Source organism: Rhinoderma darwinii, chromosome 3 (genome assembly GCF_050947455.1).
Source record: "Rhinoderma darwinii isolate aRhiDar2 chromosome 3, aRhiDar2.hap1, whole genome shotgun sequence".
Classification (NCBI taxonomy): domain Eukaryota; kingdom Metazoa; phylum Chordata; class Amphibia; order Anura; family Rhinodermatidae; genus Rhinoderma; species Rhinoderma darwinii.
This window is the reverse complement of record NC_134689.1, coordinates 288,839,119-288,863,828: the sequence shown is the minus strand read 5'-3', so window position 1 is coordinate 288,863,828 and position 24,710 is coordinate 288,839,119. Positions and strand designations below refer to the sequence as shown.

Genomic DNA, 24,710 nt, shown 5'->3' with positions numbered 1-24,710 from the left:
ATTTCTGGGATTGCCTATACGCCGCAACACATGGCTTTCTGTTGCGGGTTTTGCATCCCCAGTGAATTCAAATGGGGAAGACCTGCAGCAGAAAATCAATGAAAACGCAGCATAAATTGACTTGCTGTGGATATTCAATTCCGCACCCCAGGTCAATTTGTTAATGTTTACGCTGCATTATTTTTCCGCGGCATGGGCATGAGATTTAATATATCTCATCCACTTTGCTGCTACTTTAAACACTGCGGAATTTCCGCACACAATTCAGTTGCGGATATTCCGCAGCGTTTACGCTACATGGGAACCCGGCCTTAACCGGAGGATGGCTAAACAACTTCATTATCCCCAGAGAAGAAACGCCAAAGCACTGGGCAACTTGGTAATAAATGGTTACCTGTATGTGTGGAAAAGCGGCGGTCAGGAAGCAATTACTCATGGTGAATTGTAAACCCATTTATTTTCCTATATAGTACAGATTGCGCAGTACTTCACTACTCCACTAGATGGTGCTAGGTGTTCACAATAAATGTATCCCCACCGCCATACTAAAATTCCACACTCGTTATGGAATATAAATATTACAGAAATTAACAGGGTATTGTACCAATAAACCTGTATATAACTTATAAACACGGAGATGCCAGATACAGGTGGAAAACGGTTTACTGGGATTTATTTTCGTAACCAGACAAAAAAATATTTTGCTTTATTTATCATCTATAAAAAATATTTTGAATAGTATACATCAAAATTATATCTAAGGGCCTGTTCACATCTGCGTTCAGTTTCCTTTAATGGGTTCCGTCGGAGGAACACATCAATGGAAAGGGCAAACAGAAACCATAACTTCTGTTTGCATTACCATTGATAGTAAACACTTCCGTTGCTAATTGTTTTTCTTGGTCTCCGTTCTGTAAGGTTTCAGGTTTTTTTTATGGAATTAATAACACAGACGAGCGTGCGTGTTTGTTACAATGGGGTAGAGGGTAAATCTGCTTCTGGACACCTCTGGCATCAGCTTATCTCCCGCAGGCTAAGGGTACATCCTTACATAACGGAAGAAACCTGCAGTGGATTTTGCCACAAGTCTGTGGCGATTCTGAAGCACAATCCGCATATGTTACATTCAGATTTTGGGGAAAATCTGCAACATAATTGACTTGCTCAACTCCATAATTTACAAAACCCCATCCACATATATTGTACTGTGAAGGATGATTTATTTGCTTATATTCTCTGTATGAAATTACATTGTGAATTATCAAGCAGGATGCCGAATTACTAAGATATGTATTATGTGAAAGTGATGATAATGTTTAAATGATTTCGTTTCGTGCAGCAGCCATCTTGTCTGGAGTTCCCATCTTGGTTTTATTGTAGTGAATAGAAAAGTCATTGTTCCTTTAATACAAGTAATGTTGATTTCGTATGTTTTATCTTTGACCTTGGTTCCCATGCGAAGATGGACAGGGAGTGAGATGGGAGTGAGATGGGGGGATGGCAAGTATGCGTGAGGGAAGGTCTCCCCCCATCTCCACGAGGACATTCTGTCCAAAAGAGAGATAAGAAACCTGTAAACCTAATGTGTGAAGAATTATAATGATGAATCTGGGATGTATTTTATTGTATGCTTTTTACTGAATAACAAATATTGTTACATTGTCTCTGATTGGTTTACCTCAAGCCGACACCCCTTCTGAATTTCAGTTTAACAGTTTGAGTTTGGTAAAAAATCCTTCAGAGGAGCATTTTGAACATTATCAGCAGTGTCTGTGTGTTTTCTTCTCCTCTCTCGATATATAATCGGTGAAATATCCTAATTAGGATTCTGACTAATGGGGTCTGGCCTTGAGAGTCTGTTGGGACTCGTATAAATTTCAGTCTAATATATTTTGAGCGATGGATTTCCACGACAGTACTGTACTTTGCAATGCAAAATCTGCACAACAAATCCACTAGGTCTGAACTTGGCCTAAAAGCTTGGCCATGTTGAAATCCAAGCCATGCCTGGTCCATCTCCCCTTTCCTAGTAGAAGCCCCCCACACACATAAACAAGATCCTCAGTTGAAGTCGGTATTAGCAGGCTTGGCCAACTCCTCTTTCATGTATATGGCTAGAATTCGGGCTTACTCACTGGAACGTTGAATACGTCCGTGTGACGGCCGTTAAAACAACGGCTGTCACACGGACGCATGTATTTCAATGTGGCCGTTCACACGGCCTTGTTTCAACAGACCGTGCGAAGGATTCATTGAAAAATAGAACAGGACCTATTATCTTCTGTTTTCATGGATCCCTCCATAGACTCAAGTCTATGGGGATCCGCGAAAACGGGTCCCGCACAGGTGAAACTTGGACGTGAAAAACTAAAGTTTTTCACATCAGAGTTTCTTGTGAATAAGCCCAAAGACACTTTAAGTGGTTTTTCCATCTTAGAAAGATGTGTACCTCTTCCATGTCATGGACCAAGTCCTGGTTTTGGCTTCTAAATACTGACCAAAATACTGCCGTGTGAACGTAGCCTTACAATAGTGGTATAATGGAAACTCTACCGAACCACAAAAGCGTCATGATTTTTGCAGCGATTATCACTGGGGGTTTAAGATTTGAAACGGATCGGTCATGAAAATATGCATAACATCACGACTAGCTATTTTCCCAACTGCATAAAGAAAATCTTGTTCCGTGTAGATAATAGTTTGGAATAAGGGATACAGTACACTCATAGTCATGAGTCCAGCGCTCACACCGCCCCCTCAGCAGCCGTCAATCACTGGTGAGGGAGCAGGAGGAGGCAGGGGTAGTGCTAGGTGCCCAACTATGAGCCTGCTGTACTTTTCTTATTGGCTATTACCCAAATAGCACAATAATTAGGACAGAAAATTTTCGTGACCTGTCTGCTTTAAGAGTTTTCCAGGTATTGGTCACACGGTCGTGCACAAGGTCTTGTATAACAAACAGGCAGTCCTCCATGGTTATCCAAGTGCTTACCAGTAATGGCTGAGTGTAGTGCAAGCATAGAGCTACATCACATATTATAATGCAGGAAGGGGGGGAAAGGGAAGTGGGGAGAGGCAGGGAAGGGGATATGAAAAAAGGACCACTGGAAAATGGGCACTCGGCTCCGCAATATATAAAAAATATCAACATTTATTATCAATAAATTAAAAAAAACAGAGAGTAGCACGAGGTGCGACCTTATGTCAATGTAGACAATTGAACACAAAATGACAATACATACAAGAAACAAACAAGAATAAACATCACAAGCCCAGCCGGGTTACCAGTAATAGCTCATATAGTTCCTCAATGATAATTCAGAGGTATATAACATCAAAAAATTTTGAAATATGATAAGCTGATAATAGACCCGTTCAGTGAAGGGCAGAGTGCAGACTATGCAATTTGTTAGTCGATATATTTTAACTATCAGCTGTGGACACAATAAATGGGTGTAACTGGTTCGTACACCACATAAGTATATTCATGCGTATGAACTGTGGATCTAGCTATATGGGTGCAATGAGAGAATGCAGACAATATATCTCATATGAATCCCACCATAAAAAGAGTGAGATAAAAGATGCAGGTGTTTGCATAAAAGGCATTCAGGTTATAGCCAACAAATTTTGTTCAACAGCACAAGTTAGTTTGTATACTTATCGCCAATGATTGTGGCTTCCAGAAAGTGCGTCAACATGTTGTTATTGGCAACCAGGTGTGCTGTCAATTTCTTTGGTTACAGACTAGCATATTTTCCAAAGTCCGTACTAGTAGCCAGCAGAGCCGGAACCACAGAAAAGCCCAGAAGGCAATAGTGGTTTTGGAAGATAGGCAGTTGGCTTTTCCAATAAAGAGAGTTCCTTTATAGACCGGGTATCGTGTAGATTTGGAGGCAAGCAGGATAGAACTAGCTGCATATAGGTCAGCTCCTTCTCCCCGATCATCAGGTTCTCTAATCGCCAAGCTCCCGTCGGCACAGGTATTGCACATCCTCAAGAAGATACACGTTGTAAGCGGTTAAAGGCGGTTCCACAAATGAGTCCACATCACATATATTGGATATATTTGGGTGGATTGAATGGAAACCATGGCACCAACTCTCACAACTATAATCCGCTCCTAACCCTCAGGCGCGTGTGCCCTTTCCTGTATGGCCCTAGAGAAATGCCTTTTGTGCCTCATGGAAAATTCAGCCCTGGTCACAGCATTGATGCTTACGTAATGTAAAGCTACTGAAGACAACGAATGAGACAGTACTCCCGGAGCTCAGAGAGGGGAAGCGGAGATGTTCGCTATTTTGCGGGATATCCTGACACAGTCATATAGGTCAGTTCACAGTACAGTAGTCGATGTACTCACTTATTTGGTCACGTCTAGTTTGACTCCTGGGAGGGGTTCATTTCATATGCCCGTTGAATATTGGGATTTATATGTTCACATAGCGGTTTGGTATGTGCTGAGTGTTGTAGTTCACATTTGAGACTAAAATAGTGCAGATTGCAATTGTAATTTACACATAAGTTATGGTATTATTGTGGTTGGCAAATATCCGCAATTTATTGTGCCGCTATATATTAAATAGTCTCAGATTGGTTAGTTACTGATTTGTGCGTTGTATAATTACCGCTGCTAAACATGTGACTCCAGCCCAGCACACTACCATATTTTCTGCCCGTATGAGTTTCCACATAAGTGTGAAAGGCAAACAGGGCAAAGACTGACAGTTTAGTCTATGTGGGGATTTGTAAGAGAAAAATACGACTCTTGTGAAACATCTGAATTTTAACATAAGGTCCATTCATACCACAGTCTTGTGATATTTTACTTCCTGTCAGCACTCCAGATACACCCCCTTCTAAACAAGCTGCACTTACCAACTATAAGGTCAAGTTCACAAGTTACGTAAACCTGCGGCATAATGCAGTAGTAGTAGAGCAGATGACATTTGAATAAATCTCATCCTCACGATGTGTAAAGTGGAAAAAACACTCAGGAATTGACCTGCGGTGCAGTTTTTTAAACCGCAGCATGTCAATTGTATTTGCTTAATCGCTGCTTTTTTAGTAATAGCAGATGTCGCGGCAGCACGCCTGCAATTCCGTCGCAAAAATCGCAACTCAGGAATAGAAATATTATACTTACCCAGACTTCTGTGCTTCTTCGTCCAGGTCGATCTCCTGGGATGAGGTTTCATCCCATGTGACCGCTGCAGCCAATCACAGAACGTCAGATAGATGCATCGCCATGGTAAGTATAGCCATTTTTTTATTTCATGATTTGGTGCAGTTTTTCATCTGGAATTCCCTGCAGGCAACAGAGCAGAAACACTATGTACCTTCACGCAGCGTATACACCCTGTGTTAACTTACCCAAAGTAGGAGATTACACAGCGCGGATAGACTGCGTAAAGTTACACTGCATATCCGCCACGGTGGCCACAGGGAATTCCGGGTGAAAAACCGCTAACTCTGGTGCAGTTTTTCGGCCAGAATGTCTGCTGCGGAAAACTGCAGCGTTTCATCCCAGGAAACCACTGGAGTCTGTGATTGGCTACAGTGGCAGCCACATGGGATGAAACGTCATCCCAGCAGGCCGGCCCTCTGATGTCATCCAGCTCGGCCTCCTGGGATGCCGTTTTATCCCATGTGACTGCCGCTACAGTCTGTGATTGGCTACAACAGTCACATGGGAAGAAGCATCATCATAGAAGGCCGGCCTGGAGGAAGAAACACAGACTTCTGGGTAAGTATAAGTTTGGGTTTTTTTATTCGGAGTTGCGTTTTTCGTGGCAGAATCACTGTGATTCCGCCGCAAAAAACGCATCAACTCCTCTTTGTTGCAGGTTTTACCTCAACATTGAATTCAATGGGGAAAACCCATAACAAATAAGCAGCGTTTATGCAAATACAATTGACAATAAAATTCCGCACCACATATCAATATCTTAGCATTTTTTCCGCAGCGTGTGGATGAGATTTGTTCTATCTCATCCACTTTACTGCTACTGTATTATGCTCTATAACATTCCCAGATATCAACTGACGAGCTGGTTCCCATTAGTTACCTCCCATTTCAATTATAGTATAATATAGAGGAAGTATTAATTATAAAAATTAGCTTTTATTAAGCTTGAATAAAATATGGAACATCACATTTTCTGTAGTGAAAAAAATTACTGACATACATACATATAAGTATAGAAAAGGTAGTGGTATATATCTCTAGGCTTTGTGGACAGCATTCCTGTCTAGCATGCTTAGTCTTGTAGTACTACTGTGCATTATATCTGTCCTATCTATTATCAAGTCTGCATTCAGATCTGATAGACTGACTATCTCAAAGCCTGATAACCTAATCTACCTAAATTAAATTTTGAGTGCAGTGAGCAACTCGACCTCCTACGCGTTTCACCCTATTCTGGGTTTGTCAGGGAGACGTCAGGAATATATGTAATCTGACTCATTGGTGTTTGGCAGTGGCAGCGAGCGCTTCATTTCCCGCGTCTTTTTGTATATCAGTAAGACACTCCCTTTCCGGAGGTTTGGCCGTCCGATGGCAATCACTACCAGATTTACTTCCTTCCTCACCCTTCAGGATTCCCAGACTCTCATTGGACCGATTATATTTCCGTCATCCTGGGATGTTTATGCGTCATCCCTATTGGTCTAAAGTTCTGTCAATCACTATGCCGATTCTGAGTATTCGTTCCCATGTAGTGTATTGTCACATTAAGTTGAATCATCAAATCTGAGACCAATATCTAGGAACTATAGTAATATCTCATATGTCCATGTATATTAACTCCTCAGTGGAGCAAATATATTTGACAACTTATGATTTTAATTAGCAGCATTAATGATGTCTGGCTGTCATCTTGGCTCATTGCTTTATGGTAACGACTAGAAGAGGTTCAAGAAGGCTGATTATAGATGAAAATATAATATCGTCCTATAGATTCTCTTCAAATAGACATTGGTCATAAGTATATAGTAAATCTAGACTGCTTGTCTAGACAATACAACTCTGAGAAATTACATATATTGTGTTGATCACAGCCCTAGGTGTTTTATCTCCTCAATGGAGCAATTATAATAGACACCTAAATATTTTTGATGATAGCATTCATGGTGAGGTCTAGCTGAATACATTCGGATATAGATTAAATAAGATGAAATCAAGAAGCCTTGTTATAGACGAGGAGATAATATCCTTTAGAAATATTGATCATAGGGATACAAAGGATCTGAGAGACTTGTCATGACACAACAGCACAAGAAGAGTATATTATATTAGTCACACCCCATAAGATCTTCTCTAGGTAGTTTTTAATCTTAACCAGAGTACTTTTACATTACCATTGAGTGGCTCTACAGGAAACATGCAAAGTTTACATTAGCATTGATACCCTCTGGAGTGACTGATCTCATTTTATATATCCATCTTGATGCAGTTTGGAGCAGCAGTTTATCCCATTCTCTCCCTCTTGGGGTAGGGTCAACTTGCTGAATCCCCTGGAATTTAATGACTTTGGGGTCACCCACATGTGTCGATATTGTGGTATCCCTTCTGTTGAGGATGTCATTATAGTAGTCTCTAACACATCTTCTAAACTCTCTTTTGGTTTTACCTATATAGTCCTTGGGGTATGTGCATTTTGCCAAGTATATCACCCCCCCTGGACTTACAGTTGATAAAGTGATTAATGAGGTATTCTCTACCTGTCCTCGCACTAGTAAACATCTTGGAAACCACAATAGCCTTACATGCAATGAAGTTCCCATATCTATAGGTCCCCAGAGGTTTCCTATTTAGCCAGCATGTTTCACGAGGTTTAGCAACAAAATGGCTATGACCAGTTTATCCTTCAGACTTGTATTGCGTCTGAATGTTATCTGTGGTCTCTTACTAAGACTAAGTTTGAGATCTTCATCCTCCATCAGGATACCCCAGTGCCTATTGATTATGTCCCGTACTTGTGTATGGGACCCATCATAGGTCCCTATGATGCGTATAGTACTCCCTTTGATATCTACCTTATTTTTAGGTGTCAGGAGGCCACTTCTCTTCTGTATCACTGCATTGTTAAATGCGTCCCCCAGAATTTTATCCGGGTATCCCCTTTGTCTGAAAGTATATATTTCAGATCTCTCGCCTGTACTAGGAAGGTTTTCAGATTTGAACAATTCCTTCTGAGGCGGAGGTATTGTCCCTTAGGTATGCCCTTTTTCAGGGCATATGGATAAGCACTCTCCCACCTCAGGAGGCTGTTGATTGCAGTAGGCTTCCTAAATACATCAGTCAGTATCCTACCACCAACTCCTCTAGAGATTTTTACATCCATAAATGCCAGGGTATCACTATCGCATTCTGAAGTGAATCGGAGTCCTATTTGGTTGATATTTAAAGAGACCTGTCACCAGATTATAAGTGCCCTATCTCCTACATAATCTGATCGGTGCTGTAATGTAGATAACAGCAGTGGTTTTTATTTTGAAAAACTATCATTTTTTAGCAAGTTATGAGCTAGTTTAGATTTATGCTAATGACTTTCTCAATGGATAACTGGGCGTGTTTTTGCTTTTTACCAACTGGGTGTTGTACAGAGGAGTGTATGAGGCTGACCAATCAGTGACCAATCAGCGTCATACACTTCTCATTGTTCCAGCCCAGCTTCTTTCACTGCACAATCACACTGTGCTGTGGATCATGCTGGGCTGGAACAATCAGAAGTGTAGGATGCTGATTGGAGTCCCCACAGAATATGATTGATCCTTCCTGCATCTTCTCTGTTAACCCTCTGCAAGTTAGAGACATTCCTCCGGGAAGAACTTTTGTATGTCTGGCAGACAGAGGAAGAATCCTTCGCTGGGAGTCACAGTTCCAAGCAGGCAGGTCACGCGGATGCCCGTAAGACCTGAGACTTAATTGCCCATCAGTTCTGGTGGCCTACGATGCCCAAAGACGTCATGGACTTTGTCTCCTCCTGGACGGTGTGCGCAGCAACCAAAGTTGCCCACTCGAGGCCAGCCGGTCTGCTCCAACCACTGCCTGTGCCCGATGCCCCCTGGCAGCATGTTGCTATGGACTTTGTCACAGATCTGCCTCTCTCTGCGGGATGCGGTGTGATCTGAGTGGTGGTGAATCGATTTTCTAAAATGGCTCATTTTGTTCCCCTGACTGGCCTGCCTTCTGCTGCTCGACTGGCCGACCTCTTCGTTCAACACATCTTCCGTCTGCACGGCTTGCCTCTGCATATAGTCTCGGATCGAGGGGTCCAGTTCACCTCGAAGTTCTGGAGAGCACTCTGCGGCCTCCTCAGTGTAAAGTTGGACTTCTCCTTGGCTTATCATCCTCAGTCCAATGGACAAGTCGAAAGGGTTAACCAGATTATGGAGAACTTTTTGCGCCACTTTGTCTCCAGACGGCATGATGACTAGGTGCAGCTGCTCCCGTGGGCTGAGTTCTCCTATAATAACCATACTAGTGAGTCCACCACCTCCAGTCCTTTCTTCATTGTCTACGGCCTGCATCCTCGTATACCTCTTCCTGTCTCTACTATGTCCAAGGTGCCTGCAGCTGACTACTTTCAGGGACTTTCTGTAGATATGGCAACAGACACGATCTTCTATTCTGCTGGCGGTGGACCGCATGAAGAGAAAGGCAGACACTAGAAGACGAGAACCTCCCCAGTTTCTTCCAGGTACGAAGGTTTGGCTGCCTTCCAGGAATATCTGGCTGAGGGTGCCGTCTTGCTAGTTTGCTCCCAGGTTCCTCGGACCCTTCGATATTCTGCTACAAATCAATCCAGTGTTTTACAAGCTTCGGCTGCCTCCTACCCTCAAGATCCCTAACTCCTTCCATGTCTCCTTGCTGAAGCACGTGGTCCTGAACCGCTACTCCAGGACTCCTAGTTCTGCAGTGGCTCCTGGCGGCTCGTCAGGGACTTTCAAAGTGAGGGAGATCATGGCAACCAAGAAAGTGGGAGGAAGGACGTTTTATTTGGTGGATTGGAGGGGATTTGGTCCAGAAGAGAGGTCTTGGGAGCCAGAGGAGGACATCGATGCCCCTGTCCTCGTGAAGAGATTTCTCTCCCGCTCTGGCCCCAAGAAGAGGGGGTGTAAGAGGGGGGGGGGGGGATACTGTAACGTCCATGGACGGCTGTGTTCTCTTGACTCAGGTAGCATTTCTGGACTATAGACATTGTTTTGTACCTAATTGGCCAGCTGCTATCACGCTACGTGGTACGGCCCAGTGGGTCCACACCCTGCGCCATGACACTTACACATCTATGGAGGCCAGAATCATATTTTTCTCTAAGACTATACCCTCTAATTTAAGTAGCAGATCCGTGGTGTCTCTAATGTGAGATGGTAGACTCTGGACAAATGGATGCAAGATTTTATCTATATAGATTCCTATATTTTGAGTTAGGCTGTCCATACCAGATACTATTGGTCTCCCCTTGGGGGGGGGGGGGATTTGTCCCTTTGTGGATTTTGAGAGTCGCGTAAAAAGCTGCTACTATCTTGGGATTCTCTGGAAGAAGGAACAGAAACTCTGTTTTGTTAATCAGATTATTTTGTAGTGCCTTCTCTAGAATTCCCTTTAGTTCACCTTGGAATATCTCAAGAGGATTACTTTTTAATCGACGGTCGGTTGTTGTATCAGAAGAATGTGTTACACATCTCCAGGTACGGTACAGTGTCCATAACAACTACATTACCACCCCTTGTCAGATGGTTTGATCGTTATTTTCAGATAAATTTCCCTGTAAAGGGCTATCAATTCCTCCTTAGTGAAATTTCTGTGAGTGGGTTCATGGCCTTCCAGGGCCCTTAGGTCCTTTTCCACTAGTCTCCTAAAGATTTCTATATTTGGATTATTACAGTTTGGCGGCATTTTATTACTTGTCAGTCTAAGATTAGTAAAGGGACCCTTACGTCTATCTCTGCTGTTATCTTCCAACAACACTGCCAGATGATTAGACATGGCTAGTTCTTCTGGGTTTAAGTTTAATTTCTGACATGTCCTTATCTTTCTCTTTAAAAAATGTAAACCAATGTAGTTTTCTGGAGAAAAGTGCTATGTCCTTGGTCCAGACAAATGGGTCAAATTTTTCTGTCGGGACAAAGGATAGGCCCCTCTCCAGAATTTGTATTTGAGTTTGGGTAAGGGGTTGTGTCAAGACATTTACTACTTGATTTGTAGTGATGGTCTTGGAACTGTTCAATGTCATGTATTGTATTGGTTCCTGTTCCTTAGTTGGTATTGGCCTGCTGATGGGGGTTTTGAGAGAAAATCCTGTTGGTTGGTAGGTACTCCTTTGGCTCTATTACTGCCTCTAATTTGTCCCCTATAACGGTTCCTAGTTCTTCTATTGCTATAGATTCCTCTCTATGCATAATTAGGGTCTCTGTCATGATCTGAGCCCTCTGCCTCTGAGGACGAAATCTCTGTCTCAGTATCTCGACATGAGTATTTATTCACAAAAGGTATAGGTCCTGTTCTCCTTAAACTCCTGTAGATCTCTGACAAATTGCGCATGTTTTCTATCTCTAATTGAGTGTTGGAAACGTTATTTTACCCCCTGCAGTATACACTCACTTTTTTCAAATAATGCATTTGTTTTCATTTTCAGAGCCTCTTCTCTGAGTTCATTCAATTTTTAAATTTTGCCTTCCCTAGATGTCCTTTCTTCCTATAATAAGATATTCATAAGGCCTCATTTACACGAGCGTAATATACGCGCGTGCGACGTGTTGTACGCACCTATATTACTCTATGGGGCAGTGCAGACGATGCGTGAATTTTGCGCAGCGCGAGTGCGTTGCGTAAAACTCACGACATGTTCTATAATCGTGCGTTTTTCGCGCATCACGCACCCATTGAAGTCAATGGGTGCGTGAAAACCACGAAGGTCGCACGGAAGCACTTCCGTGCGAATTGCGTGATTCGCGCAAGAGCTGTCAAACTGAATATAAACAGAAAAGCACCACGTGCTTTTCTGTTTACAAACATCCGAACGGAGTGTCTTAGACATGAGCGAACCGAACTTTACCGGGTTCGGCCGAACTCGTTTTGACCGAACCCGGCAGGAGACAGACAGGGTGCTGAAAGAGTTTAAACTGGTTCAGCACCCTGGACAGTGACTTCCGATTCCAATATAAGTGTAAAAAAAAAAAAAAAAGTTCTGACTTACCGATAACTCCCGGCTTCTTCCTCCAGTCTGACCTCCCGGGATGACAATTCAGTCCAAGTGACAGCTGCAGCCAATCACAAGCCAAGCACAGGCTGCAGCGGTCACATGGACTGCTGCGTCATCCAGGGAGGTGGGGCCAGATGTCAAGAGAGGCGCGTCACCAAGGACGCGTCACCAAGGCAACGGCCGGGAAGTTCTCGGTAAGTACGAACCGCTTTTTTTTTAAACAGGTTACTCGATATGGTGATCGGAATTCACTGTCGAGGGTGCTGAAAGAGTTACTGCCGATCAGTTAACTCTTTCAGCACCATGGACAGTGACTGACGTCGACTAGCCTTTATAATTAATACTTCCTCTATATTAAACTATACTGTATTATGCTGTGGAATTTCCGCCACTAATTCAGCTGTGGAAAATCCACAGTATTTACGCAACGTGTGAACTGACCCTAGAAGTGTCCTTATACAGCTTATGCATTTTTTTTTTTAATACGAGCGCAACTTTCTGAAAATAAATTAATAAATAACACAAACATTGCAATATACTTACTTTCAGATATATTCCCCACATCAGCCTCTGTTGCTCTAGCGTATTTAATCTCCTACTGCCTAATTAAAGGCTATGTTGTTGTTTTTTTGCTAAAACAATGTATTATGTGTGTTTAGTGCAACTTCGTAATAGGTTTTTATAAAAAAATGTTTTTACTTTTTGAGATACAGCCTCTACGTATAATGGATATATAGCAGCTGTATCTTGCGCCGAAACCATGAATCCGTCAGTTTAGCGGGACGGACTGCTTTTGTGACAGCGGGACCTGACCCCTAAGGTTATGTTCACACATGGCAATTGGTTGCAGATTGTGATGCAGATTTGAGAGTCAAAGACAGAAATGAATTCAGGTGGAAGAAGTATAAGTTCTTCCTTTACATTTCCCTTTAAAAACACTTTTGCTCAAAAGTCTGCGACAAATACGCGATGTGTGAATCCCCCTTTAAAGAGGACCTGTCATCTCTCCGATCTGTCTATTTTAGTAAGTACTTGTATCCCTGAGGAAATAACAATTCAGGAACATATTTTCAGCGAACTCTGCGTTGTACTATTTCTCCTTGAAATGTATCAATAAATCGACAACTGGGTGTTACCTTTCCCCTTGTCAATGGGGAATGTATACACTTTCTCACTATGTCAGCTCTGATTGGACAGTGTCAGCATGTAGGGACACACAGGGGCGTAGCTAAAGGCTCATGGGCCCCGATGCAAAAGTTCTTATCGGGCCCCCCCTGCAAGCTTCTCATGGCCGACGGTCCGCAGATTTCAGCTGCATCGCTGGGTCTCCCAAGTGACCCAACAATGCAAGACTAGCAGCCAGGGGCGTCACTAAGGACTTAAAACGTCAGGGGAAATAGCCCCAACACATATACCCCCCCCCCCCCAAAAAAACAATAAAATGTGTGTGTGTGTGTGTGTGTATAGGAGACAGCATATCTATAGCACTACGACCCTATAAACTATGGATACGATTAGATACAGTGGCTCAGCAGACAGTATCACACATGATAGGATTAGACACAGTGGCTCAGCAGACAGTATCACACATGATACAATTAGATATAGGGTCAAGCTTGCTGACATTGCGGCTCCAGCGCTGGACCCAGGAAAGGTAAAATAATAGTGGTTTTGCTTCTTTATGTGTTACTAATTATTTTCTTGTGTTTTTTTACAGGTTCGGTTGTTGGACTACATCGGGTTCACGGACTACTTCAATGACAGCGTTTTTTATTCTCAATAAAATGGTTAATGAGGGTTGTGTGTGTTTTTTTATTTCAATAAAATATTTTTTCTATGTCTTTGTATTTTTTTAAACTTTAGTATTACCACCTTAGCAATAGCGGATAGCTGATTGACGACGTCCATTACTAAGGCGGGGCTTAATGTTAGCAGGTTCAGAGGCGAACACTAACCCCCATTATTACCCCGGTACCCACCACCAGGGGTGCCGGGAAGAGCCAGGTACGAACCAGTACCCGACCATCTGTAGTGATGGTCGGGCACCAGGGCGGCTGCAGGCTGTTATTATTAGGCTGGGGAAGGCCAAAAACAGTGGCCCTCCCCACCCTGGTAATGCTAGTCTGCTGCTGCTGTTGTATCTGGCTGGTTATGAAAATTGGGGGGGGGGACGACACCATATCGTTCTTTCCAATTGTTTTTTTTTTTTTTTAAATGACGTGGGGTCCCCCACATTTTTCATAACCAGCCAGATACAATAAAGCAGCAGCAGACTAGAGTTATTGGGGGGGGGGGCGCTGGTTCTGGCCTTTCCCAGCCTGATAATACCAGCCTGCGGCCGCCCCATTATCCGACCATCGCTACAGATGGTCAGGTACTAGATCGTACCTGGCTCTTCCCAGCACCCCTGGTGCCGGTGGGTACCGGGGTAATAATGGGGGTTAGTGTTGGCCTTTGCATCGGCTAACACTAAGCCACGCCTTAGTAATGGACGCTGTCAATCAGCCAGCGGCCATTACTAAGGCGGTAGTAATATAGTTTAAAAAAAAACACAGACATAGAAAAAATATTTTATTGAAATAAAAAAACACACAACCCTCATTAACCATTTTATTGAGAATAAAAAAACGCTGTCATTGAAGTAGTCCGCGAATCCGACATAGTCCAATGACCGAACCTGTAAAAAAACACAAACACAACAAAAACGATTAGTAACCCATGTGTTGGGCACTGTATCTAAGCCTATGTTTGATACTGTCTGTCAAGGTAGGCTAAGATACAGGGTCCAGCAGACAATAATCTTATACAGTATAAGATTACGGTCTGCTGGAGCCTTGTATCTAAGCCTACCATGTGGTAGGCTTAGATACAGGGTCCAACAGACGGTTTCACATATGGGCCCTGTATCTAAGCTTACCATGTGGTTATGTAAGATGCTTAGATACAGGGCCCCAGCAGACAGTAATCTTAGGGCTTATTCAGGCGAACGGGATATACGTCCGTGCAACGCACGTGATTTTCACGCGCGTCGCACGGACCTATATTAGTCTATGGGGCCGTGCAGACAGGTGCGTGATTTTTACGCTGCGTGAGTCCGCAGCGAAAAACTCACTACATGTCCGTTCTTTGAGCATATTTCGCGCATCACGCACCCATTGAAGTCAATGGGTGCGTGAAAATCACGCGCACCACACGGAAGCACTTCCGTGGGAGGCACGTGATTCGCGCAACAGCTGTGAAAAGGATGAATGAAAACAGAAAAGCACCATGTGCTTTTCTGTTTACAAAAATCCAAACGGAGTGTCATAATGATGGCGGCTGCGCGAAAAGCACACAGCTGCGCATCATACGGAGCCGACACACGGAGCTGTCAAGTGCCTTTTGCGCGCGCAAAACGCAGCGTTTTTTACACACGCAAAACGCACACGCTCGTGTGAATCCGGCCTTATACTGTATAAGATTACTGTCTGCTGGGGCCCTGTATCTAAGCCTACCGTGTGGTTATGTAAGATGCTTAGATACAGGGCCCCAGCAGACAGTAATCTTATCTAAGGGGCCCTGTATTTAAGCTGATGGGTCAGGGTCCGACTCCGGGGAACCTGCCAATCAGCTGTTTTGAAGGGGCTGAAGCGTTCGTACGAGAGCTGCTTCCCCTTCATTTCTCTTACTCGCTCACACTCAGTTGCCGACATGGAGTCACAGTGTGAGCAAGTGACCGGAATGAAGTGACAGGAATAAAAAGAGGAAGCAGCTCTCGTACCCTTCAAAACAGCTGATTGGCGGGTCCCGGCTTCACTAGACAGGGATATTAATCTTACCCTCCTCCTCAGCCGCAGAGGATGTCCTGACTCTATCCAGGGTTGGGATGTCGTGCGCGGCGCACAGAGTTGTGACGTCAGGACCTCCGCTGCGATCCGGAAGCAGGAAGGGAAGTACTGTCAGTTACTATAGTAACAGGGGCCTGTGGCCCCACTTACTATAGTAACTTTTTATTGACGTGGCTTCAGGGCCCGGTCGCAATTGTGACCCCTATAGCTACGCCACTGGGGACACACCCCAAACTGGTAATTAGTCATTTTGCACTAATCCAGACATGTCAGGAGAGGTCCTCTTTAATGACCAGGTAAATCACAGTACAATTTGACCCCAACATCTAAATATACCCTTATTATCCCAAAAAACTTTCATCCTCACATCCCAAGAGCTACAATTTTGAATTTTTTTCTGTCGATGTAGCTGTATGACTGCCTAATTTTTGCAGGACGAGTTATATTTTTCAATAGCACCATATCATTTATTGATTCGTTTTTTCACTATTTATTTATTTTTTACAGAGAATGCTAAAAAAAAACAAAAAAAAACACATTTTTTGCTTTTTACAAATGTTGAGAAAACGTTTTTCAGACAGAACTTTGAGGCAGAATTTTCTGCCTGCAAAAAACTAAGTGTGAACAGGGCCTTAGGGTATGTTCACACGCTTACTAAAAACACATTTTTTCAAGGGAAACCAGCTCCTGATTTTCAGACGTTTTTTATTCAAACTCACGTTTTTCGCTGAATTTTTTACGGCCGTTTGTGGAAGCGGTATTTCTATAGTCAATGAAAAAATCCAAACGGCCGTGTAGAAAACCCCCCCCCCCCCCCCCCCCCCCGTCGGAACAGAACATCATTTTTCCCATTGAAATCAATGGGCAAATGTTTGGAGGCGTTCTGCTTCCGAATTTTCGTCTGTTTACGGCCCGAAACACGTCCGAAAATAAGCTGTGTGAACATACCCTTAGTATTTCAAAGCATTATTGCCTGTCTGTATTATACGGACAGGCAACCTAAATAGCAGATACCGATGGCAGTCCTGGGGGCCTTTATTAAGCCCAAGACTGCCATGGTAATCCATTGGCGCCCCACAGTCATGTTGCACAGCGCCAATGGGCTGACAGAGAGAACCCCCCCAATCTGTCAAGTACCTTAGATGCCGCAGTCGCTATTGATTGCGGAATCTAAGGTTCAGAGTTCTCTTATTCCAGCAGTTGCTCGGCTGTGTATAACAGTCATGCTCCTGCCACTAATCACAAGGGTAAACTGGGCAGTACCCACAAGATCATTGTGATGGATTAAAGGGTTTGTCCAGGATTTTAATTTAATGGCCAACCCTAGCATAGGCTTTCAGTATACGATCGGTACTAACCCCTAGCAGAATGATGCAGCCACTTCAATGTTTATCCAGGCACAGTGACGCCAGACTAGTTTCTGCCTGGTACTGCCGCTCGGCCCATTGAAGTGAACAGGGCAGCGCCGCTGTACCAGGTGCAGCCAAACTTGGTGGTTTGGAAGAATATTACACGTATCGGATGGACATTTCCATCAGAGACACGCAGGACCTGCTTTTACTGAACCCGTCAGGTCCGTGGGACTGACGGATTCAGGTCTTAGTGAAAGATACAGCTGCTCTGTATACAGGATATAGAGCAGCTGTATCTCAAAAAGCTAAAATTATTTTTAATAAAAACTAATTTGAAAGTTGCACCAAACACATTGACTTGACATTTTTATTAAAAAACAAAACCCTAATAATATCACTTTCAAAGGTTTACATAGCCTTTAATCTAAAGGGACATATACTGGCAACATGTGACAAGGACAAGACATGTGACCTGGCAGAGCCCCCGATAGCTGATGTAGCAAACACAAGCTAATAGCACACGACCACCCGATTCTCCTCAAGTTTACGTAGGCGGGAGTAACTGCAACGTGGATCTTCTTGGCTTATCTGATCTTTCTTGGATTGCATGGGAGTCTCCTGAAAAAGCAGAGATCTGCTCAACTCTCAGCAGGGCAGGCATTTTTACTGCAAAGTCTGATCAGCTGGTGTTGTCAGTCACAGGAAAGGGGTGGCGGGGGCTTGCAGGGAGGAGGGGCAGGGGTTCCTTGAAATACAAAGTGGCACTATAAAACTATATAAAAAGGGAATACGAGGGGGAGGGTCGTCTCAACCACGCTTACCATGCCTGGTTGAGATGATCGTTCTCACGATGCTGCTAGAACTAGATTATCTAGCAACGTCGGGAGCGCGCACTGAGAGTACGTTCACACGCTTAACAAAAACCGTCTGAAAATACGGAGCTGTTGTCAAGGGAAAACAGCTCCTGATTTTCAGAAGTTTTTTGAGCAACTCGCGTTTTTCGCTGCGTTTTTTGAGCGGTTTTCAATAGTCTATGAAAAAACGGCTCCAAAAACGTCCCAAGAAGTGTCCTGCATTTCTTTTGACGAGCCGTCGTTTTACGTGCCGTATTTTGACAGCGACGCGTAAAATTAAGGCTCGTGGGAACAGAACATCGTAATTCCCATTGAAAGCAATGGGCAGATGTTTGTAGGCGTATTAGGGGCGTTTTTTCAGGCGTAATTCGAGGTGTAAAACGCCCGAATTACGTCTGAAAATAGGCCGTGTGAACACGCCCTGACAGAGCAGAGCGGCTTGATTGACATCGAGCCGCTCGCTCCCCCTTTTAGAAAAGATAACCAGCACTAGCCGCGTTATCTAGTTGGAAAAAGGTAGTTAGGGAAGGAATTTAAAAATAAAAAAAAATTTACAACACTAGATTTCGAATTTTATTTCGGTTTCGGATGCATTTTAAAAAAAATCCTCAACTCGGGAATAACCCTTTAACCCCTTCCCGACATTTGCCGTACATGTACGTCATGGAAAGTACTGACTTCCCGCATCTTGCCGTACATGTACGCCAAATGTTTGGGACCGGCTCAGAAGCTGAGCCGGTGCCATCATCACCGGATCTCAGCTGTATCTTACAGCTGACATCCGGCTGTAACGGCGGGGACCGAAATTAGCTTCGATCCCCGCCATTAACCCCTTAAGTGCAGCGCTCAAACGCGATCGCTGCACTTAAGGCGTTTGCAGCTCATCGGAACCCCAGTAATGAAATTGCCGGGGTTCCGGTGGCTGCAATGGCAACCGGAGGCCTAATACTGGCCTCCCGGTCTGCCTAGCACCGAAGCCGGTCAAGATCCGCCCGGCGGCGGAGCCTGATCGGCTTCCGTAGCTGCCGGCAAGATGGCGCCGGGTCAGGAGCTGATCCGGCGTCATCAGCGGTGGAAGTCAGCTGTACTGTACAGCTGACATCCACCTGTAACGGCAGGAACCGGAGCTAGCTCCGATCCCTGCCATTAACCCCTTCGATGCAGCAATCGAAAGCGATTGCTGCATCGTAGCGGTTACTAGCAGATCGCCAGCCCTGACAGGCAATCGGGACTGGCGACTGCTGTTATGGCAACAGGAGACACAATGGTCTCCTGCTCTGCCATTACGGAAGCCGATTTAGGCCCCGCCGGGAGGCGAAGCCTAATCGGCTTGCTGTCAGTGAATGACTGACAGATCTAATACATTGCACTACATAGGTAGTGCAATGTATTAGAAAAAAAAAAATCTGACCGTTGGAACTTCAAGTCCCCTAGTGGGACTTGAGAAAAAGTGTAAAAAATAAAAGTTTGAAAACAGTAAAAGTTTCAAGTTATCAAATAAAACACAATCCCCCTTTTACTCTTATCAAGTCCTTTATTATTGAAAAATAATAATAAACCATATGTATTTGGTATCGCCACGACCGTAACGACCGGAGGTATCAAAATATTATATTATTTATTGCACGCGGTGAACAGCGTAAAAAAAACCGTAAAAAACGTTACCAGAGTTTCTGTTTTTTGGTCACTTTGCCCTACAAATATTAGAATAAAAAGAGATCAAAAAGTCGCACGTATCCAAAAATGGTACCTATAAAAACTATAGCTCGTCCCGCAAAAAACAAGCCCTCATACACCTCCGTCGACAAAAAAATTAAAAAGTTATGGTTCTCACAACTTGGCGACAGAAAAAATACATTCTTTTTACAAAAGTAATTTTATTGTGCAAAAAGTTGTAAAACATGAAAAAGTTCTATAAATGAGGTATCGCCGGAATCGTACTGACCCGCAGAATAAAGTTAACATGTAATTTATAACGCATGGTGAACGCTGTATAAAAAAAAAACACGAAAAAAGCTGTGCCAGAATTGCGTTTTTTTGTTTACCTGGCATCCCAAAAAATAGGATAAAAGGTGAACAAAAAGTTGCATGTACCCCAAAATGGTACCAATAATAACTACAGCTCGTCCCGCAACAAACCAGCCCTCATACCACTACGTCTATGAAAAATAAAATTAGTTATGGCTCCAATAAGTCAGGAAATAAAAAAATATGCAGTTGTGCCCGAGGGGAACATTTCTTCTGTTTGAAGAGGCGATTTTTCAAGGACCTAAAATTAGGGAACCAGGAAAGGGAGAGCCCAAACATATCCGCTGGAAGCGACGGTGCCCGTATTATACCAGGACAACACTTCCCAGCAAAATTCCCCAAACTACAAAAGGTGCGGAGTGTGGACCAAAAGGGGGATAAGAAATGACACCATTTATCAGTGCGACACTGGCCTGTGCGGAAAGGATTGCTTCACAGCGTAACACACATCTATGGATTATTTTATTGTTTTTTTTTACCCCGTTATTATACCACCTGACTATGCCCCTTATATACTCCGCCCGGCTTACATATGCCCTACATTATAAACGGAAACACCAGTAAGACTCCAAACAAAACTACTACCAAGCAAAATCCACGCTCCAAAAGCCAAATGGCATTTCCTCCCATCTGAACCCTACAGCGTGCCCAAACAGCAGTTTCCTTCCACATATATGGCATCGTCATACCCGGGAGAACCCTTTTAGCAATTTTTGGGGTGTGTGTCTCCAGTGGCATAAGCTGGGCACGACATATTTGCCACTGAATGGCATATCTAGGGAAAAATATAAATTTTTAATTTGCACCATCCACAGCGCATTCATTTATGGAAAAGATCTGTGGGGTGAAAATGCTCACTACACCCCTTAATAAATGCCTTGAGGGGTGCAGTTTCCATAGTGGGGGTCACTTCCCAGGGGTTTATTTTTATTATTTCACATCTGAGCCTCTGCAGTTGTGAACCAATACTTTGTAAATCGCCAAATTAGGCCTCAATTTTACATGGTACGCTTTCACTCCTGAGCCTGGTCGACTGTCCAGGCAAGAGATTAGGGCCACATGTAGGGTGTTTCTAAAACCAGGAAACCCAGCATAATAATTAGAGAGCTGTCTTGTTATGGTGGCACAAGCCGGGCACCACATATTGTCCACATATCTGTGGAAAAAATCCCATTTTCACTCTGCAACATCGAGTTCACACTAATTTCTACAAAACACCTGCAGGGTTAACATGCTCACTACACCCGTAGGTAAATGCATTGAGGGGTGTAGTTTCCAAAATGGGGTCACTTCTGGGGGGTTTCCACTGTTTTGGGCCCACAGGCGCCCAGAAACCAATCCAGAAACATCTGCACTCCAAATGGCGGTCCTTCCCTTCTGAGCCCTGCCGTGTGCCCAAACAGCAGTTTATGACCACATATGGGGTATTGCCGTACTCGGGAGAAATTGCTTTACAAATGTTGGGTTCTTTTTTTCCTTTATTTGTTGCGAAAATGAAAAAATTTGCGCTAAAGCTACGTCTTATTGAAGAAAAAGGATTGTTTTTATTTTCACTGCCCAATTCTAATAAATTCTATGAAACATCTGTGGGGTCAAAATGCTCACTACGCCCCTAGATGAATTCCTCAAGAGGTGTAGTTTCCTAAATGGTGTCACTTTTTGGGCGTTTTCATTGTTTTGTCCCCTCAGGGGCTTTGCAAATGTGACATGGCCTCCGCAAACCATTCCTGCTCAATGTGATCTCCAAAAGCCAAATAGCGCTCTTTCCCTTCTAAGCCAAGCCGTGTCTCCAAACAGCCGTTTATTACCACATGTGGGGCATTGTTTTACTCGGGAGAAATTGCTTTACAAATTTTGTGGTGCTTTTTCTCCTTCAGTCCTTGTGGAAATGAGTAAAAATAAGCTAAACCTACATTTTCTTTGAAAAAATGTTGATTTTTATTTTCAGGGCCTACTTCCAATAATTTCTGCAAAAAACCTGTGGGGTCAAAGAGCTCACTATACCCCTAGATAATTTCCTCAATGGGTGTAGTCTCCAAAATGGGGTCACTTGTGGGGGGTTTCCACTGTTTTGTCTCCTCAGGGACTTCGTAAATGTGACATCGCCTCCGCAAACCATTCCTGCTAAACTTGAGCTCCAAAAGCCAAATAGCGCTCTTTCCCTTCTCAGCCCTGCCGTGTCTCCAAACAACCGTTTATTACCACATGTGGGGCATTGTTTTACTCGGGAGAGATTGGTTTACAAATTTTGTGGTGCTTTTTCTCCTTCAGTCCTTGTGGAAATGAGAAAAAATTAGCTAAACCTACATTTTCTTTGAAAAAATTTAGATTGTCATTTTCAGGGCCTATTTCCAATAATTTATGCAAAAAACCTGTTGGGTCAAAACGCTCACTGTACCCCTAGATAATTTCCTTGAGGTGTGTAGTTTCCCAGATGGGGTCACTTTTGGGGGATTTTGACTGTTTTGGCACCGCAAGAGCCCTTCAAACCTGACATGGTGCCTAAAATTTATTCTAACAAAAATAAGGCCCCAAAATCCACCAGGTGCTCCTTTGCTTCTGAGGCCGATGCTTCAGTCCAGTAGCACGCTACGGCCACATGTGGGATATTTCCTAAAACTGCAGAAACTGGGCAACAAATATTGAGTTGCATTTCTCTGGTAAAACCTTCTGTGTTATAAAAAAAAATTGTACTAAAAATTTATTTCTGCAAAAAAATATGAAATTTGTAAATTTCACCTCTACTTTGCTTTAATTCCTGTGAAATGTGTACATTTTCTAAATGCTGTTTTGAATACTTTGAGGGGTGAAGTTTTTAAAATGGGGTGACTTTTTGGGGGTTTCTAATATATAAGGCCCTCAAAGCCACTTCACAACTGAACTGGCCCCTGTAAAAATGGCCTTTTGAAATTTTCTTGAAAATGTGAGAAATTGCTGCTAAAGTTCTAAGCCTTGTGATGTCATAGAAAAATAAAAGGATGTTCAAAAAACGATGCCAATCTAAAGTAGACATATGGGTGATGTTAATTAGCAACAATTTTGGGTGGTATAACTGCCTGTCTTACAAGCAGATACATTTAAATTGAGAAAAATGCTAATTTTTGCAATTTTTCGCTAAATTTTGGTGTTTTTCACAATTAAATACTGAACATATCGAGCAAATTTTGCTAGTAACATAAAGTCCAATGTGTCACGAGAAAACAATCTCAGAATCGCTTGGATAGGTTAAAGCATTCCGGAGTTATTACCACATAAAGTGACACATGTCAGATTTGAAAAATGAGGCTCGGTCAGGAAGGTCAAAAGTGGCTAAAGAGGGAAGGGGTTAAGTGCGGATTTTGTAGTTATTGACATGGGCATTGTGAACAGGGCCACTATTTATGGGGGCATTCTCTGGCTGGTGTTAATTGTAGCACTCGCTGGCATGGTTAATGGGGATGTTGTCTGGCTGGCACGGTTAATGGAGGTGCTGGTTGGCATGGTTAATGGGCTTTGAAGTATTTGAAGGCAGAGTTATGTAACAATACTTGCAGTGCGTTTAGGGTCTCCGTGAAGCCGGTTTTCCGTGATGGCAACTATAAAATATACTAGTCCTGCCATGTTACTACATTCCCTATGAAGCATGATGAAAGGGACAATTTGCAAAACCTATAAACATAGAGTGTAATACTACTAATACAGCATAACGATATCGTGTAATCATCCTGTATAATGCAGGAGAGCAGCCTGTGGTGTAAACCTAGAAGTTCCTGCCTGAAGGAGACTGGGGAGTATTGGGAGTTGTAGTCCAACAAGCTGACACATAACTAGTCGTGAACTCCTTGTGAGAGATGAACTCGCACAGTATCCTCCACAGGCAACAAGCCAATGCTGCAACAACGCCCCCCACTGGCACAGTGCACCGGACTGTGACTAACCTGTCATTGTCAGTCACCGGGATGTGGAGAGTCGGCGGTGCGGAGGCTGCCATGTCTACAATGCTGAGACCGCTCTTGTGTGTGAGGAGAAGTGCACGGTCTGCTGATCACCCGGCCAGTTCTTCCGGATCCAGACACCTCACGGAAATCCTGTTCCTGGATACGCGAGCAGCATGAGGACAGGCGGCATTTCTCTACATTTCCATGCTAAATACGTGTACAATCCCGCCCAACACTAAATTATACTGCAAACCTGCATGCCGGAGAGTATGGACGGCTACCTAGGAGCAGTGCTGTTACTTAGGCTAAGTTCACACTGGCCAACTGTATTCACCGATACGGTACAACCCCTTTGGGCAATAAAGGACACAGTACTGAACATTGTCAGGTTAATAAAAATGATGGTGGTCTTTACATGTGGCACTGTAGTTTTCCATATAAGAAGTTCTCACAACAATACTATAGAAATTCTCATCATGCCCTTCAATCCACAGCAGAAAATTCCTCTACGTGTGAATGGGGT

General features: G+C 43.5%; 1 protein-coding gene across 1 annotated transcript in view; it reads right to left on the bottom strand.

Annotated features, from left to right (window-relative positions):
• GALK2 (galactokinase 2) overlaps positions 1-24,485 on the bottom strand; it is a 331,206-nt gene extending 306,721 nt beyond the window's left edge. The window contains exon 1 of the mRNA XM_075858034.1: positions 24,188-24,485. Coding sequence (XP_075714149.1) covers positions 24,188-24,240 — 53 coding nt within the window. The 5' untranslated portion in view covers positions 24,241-24,485. The remainder of the gene's footprint in view (positions 1-24,187) is intronic.
• Positions 24,486-24,710: the final 225 nt, after the last annotated feature.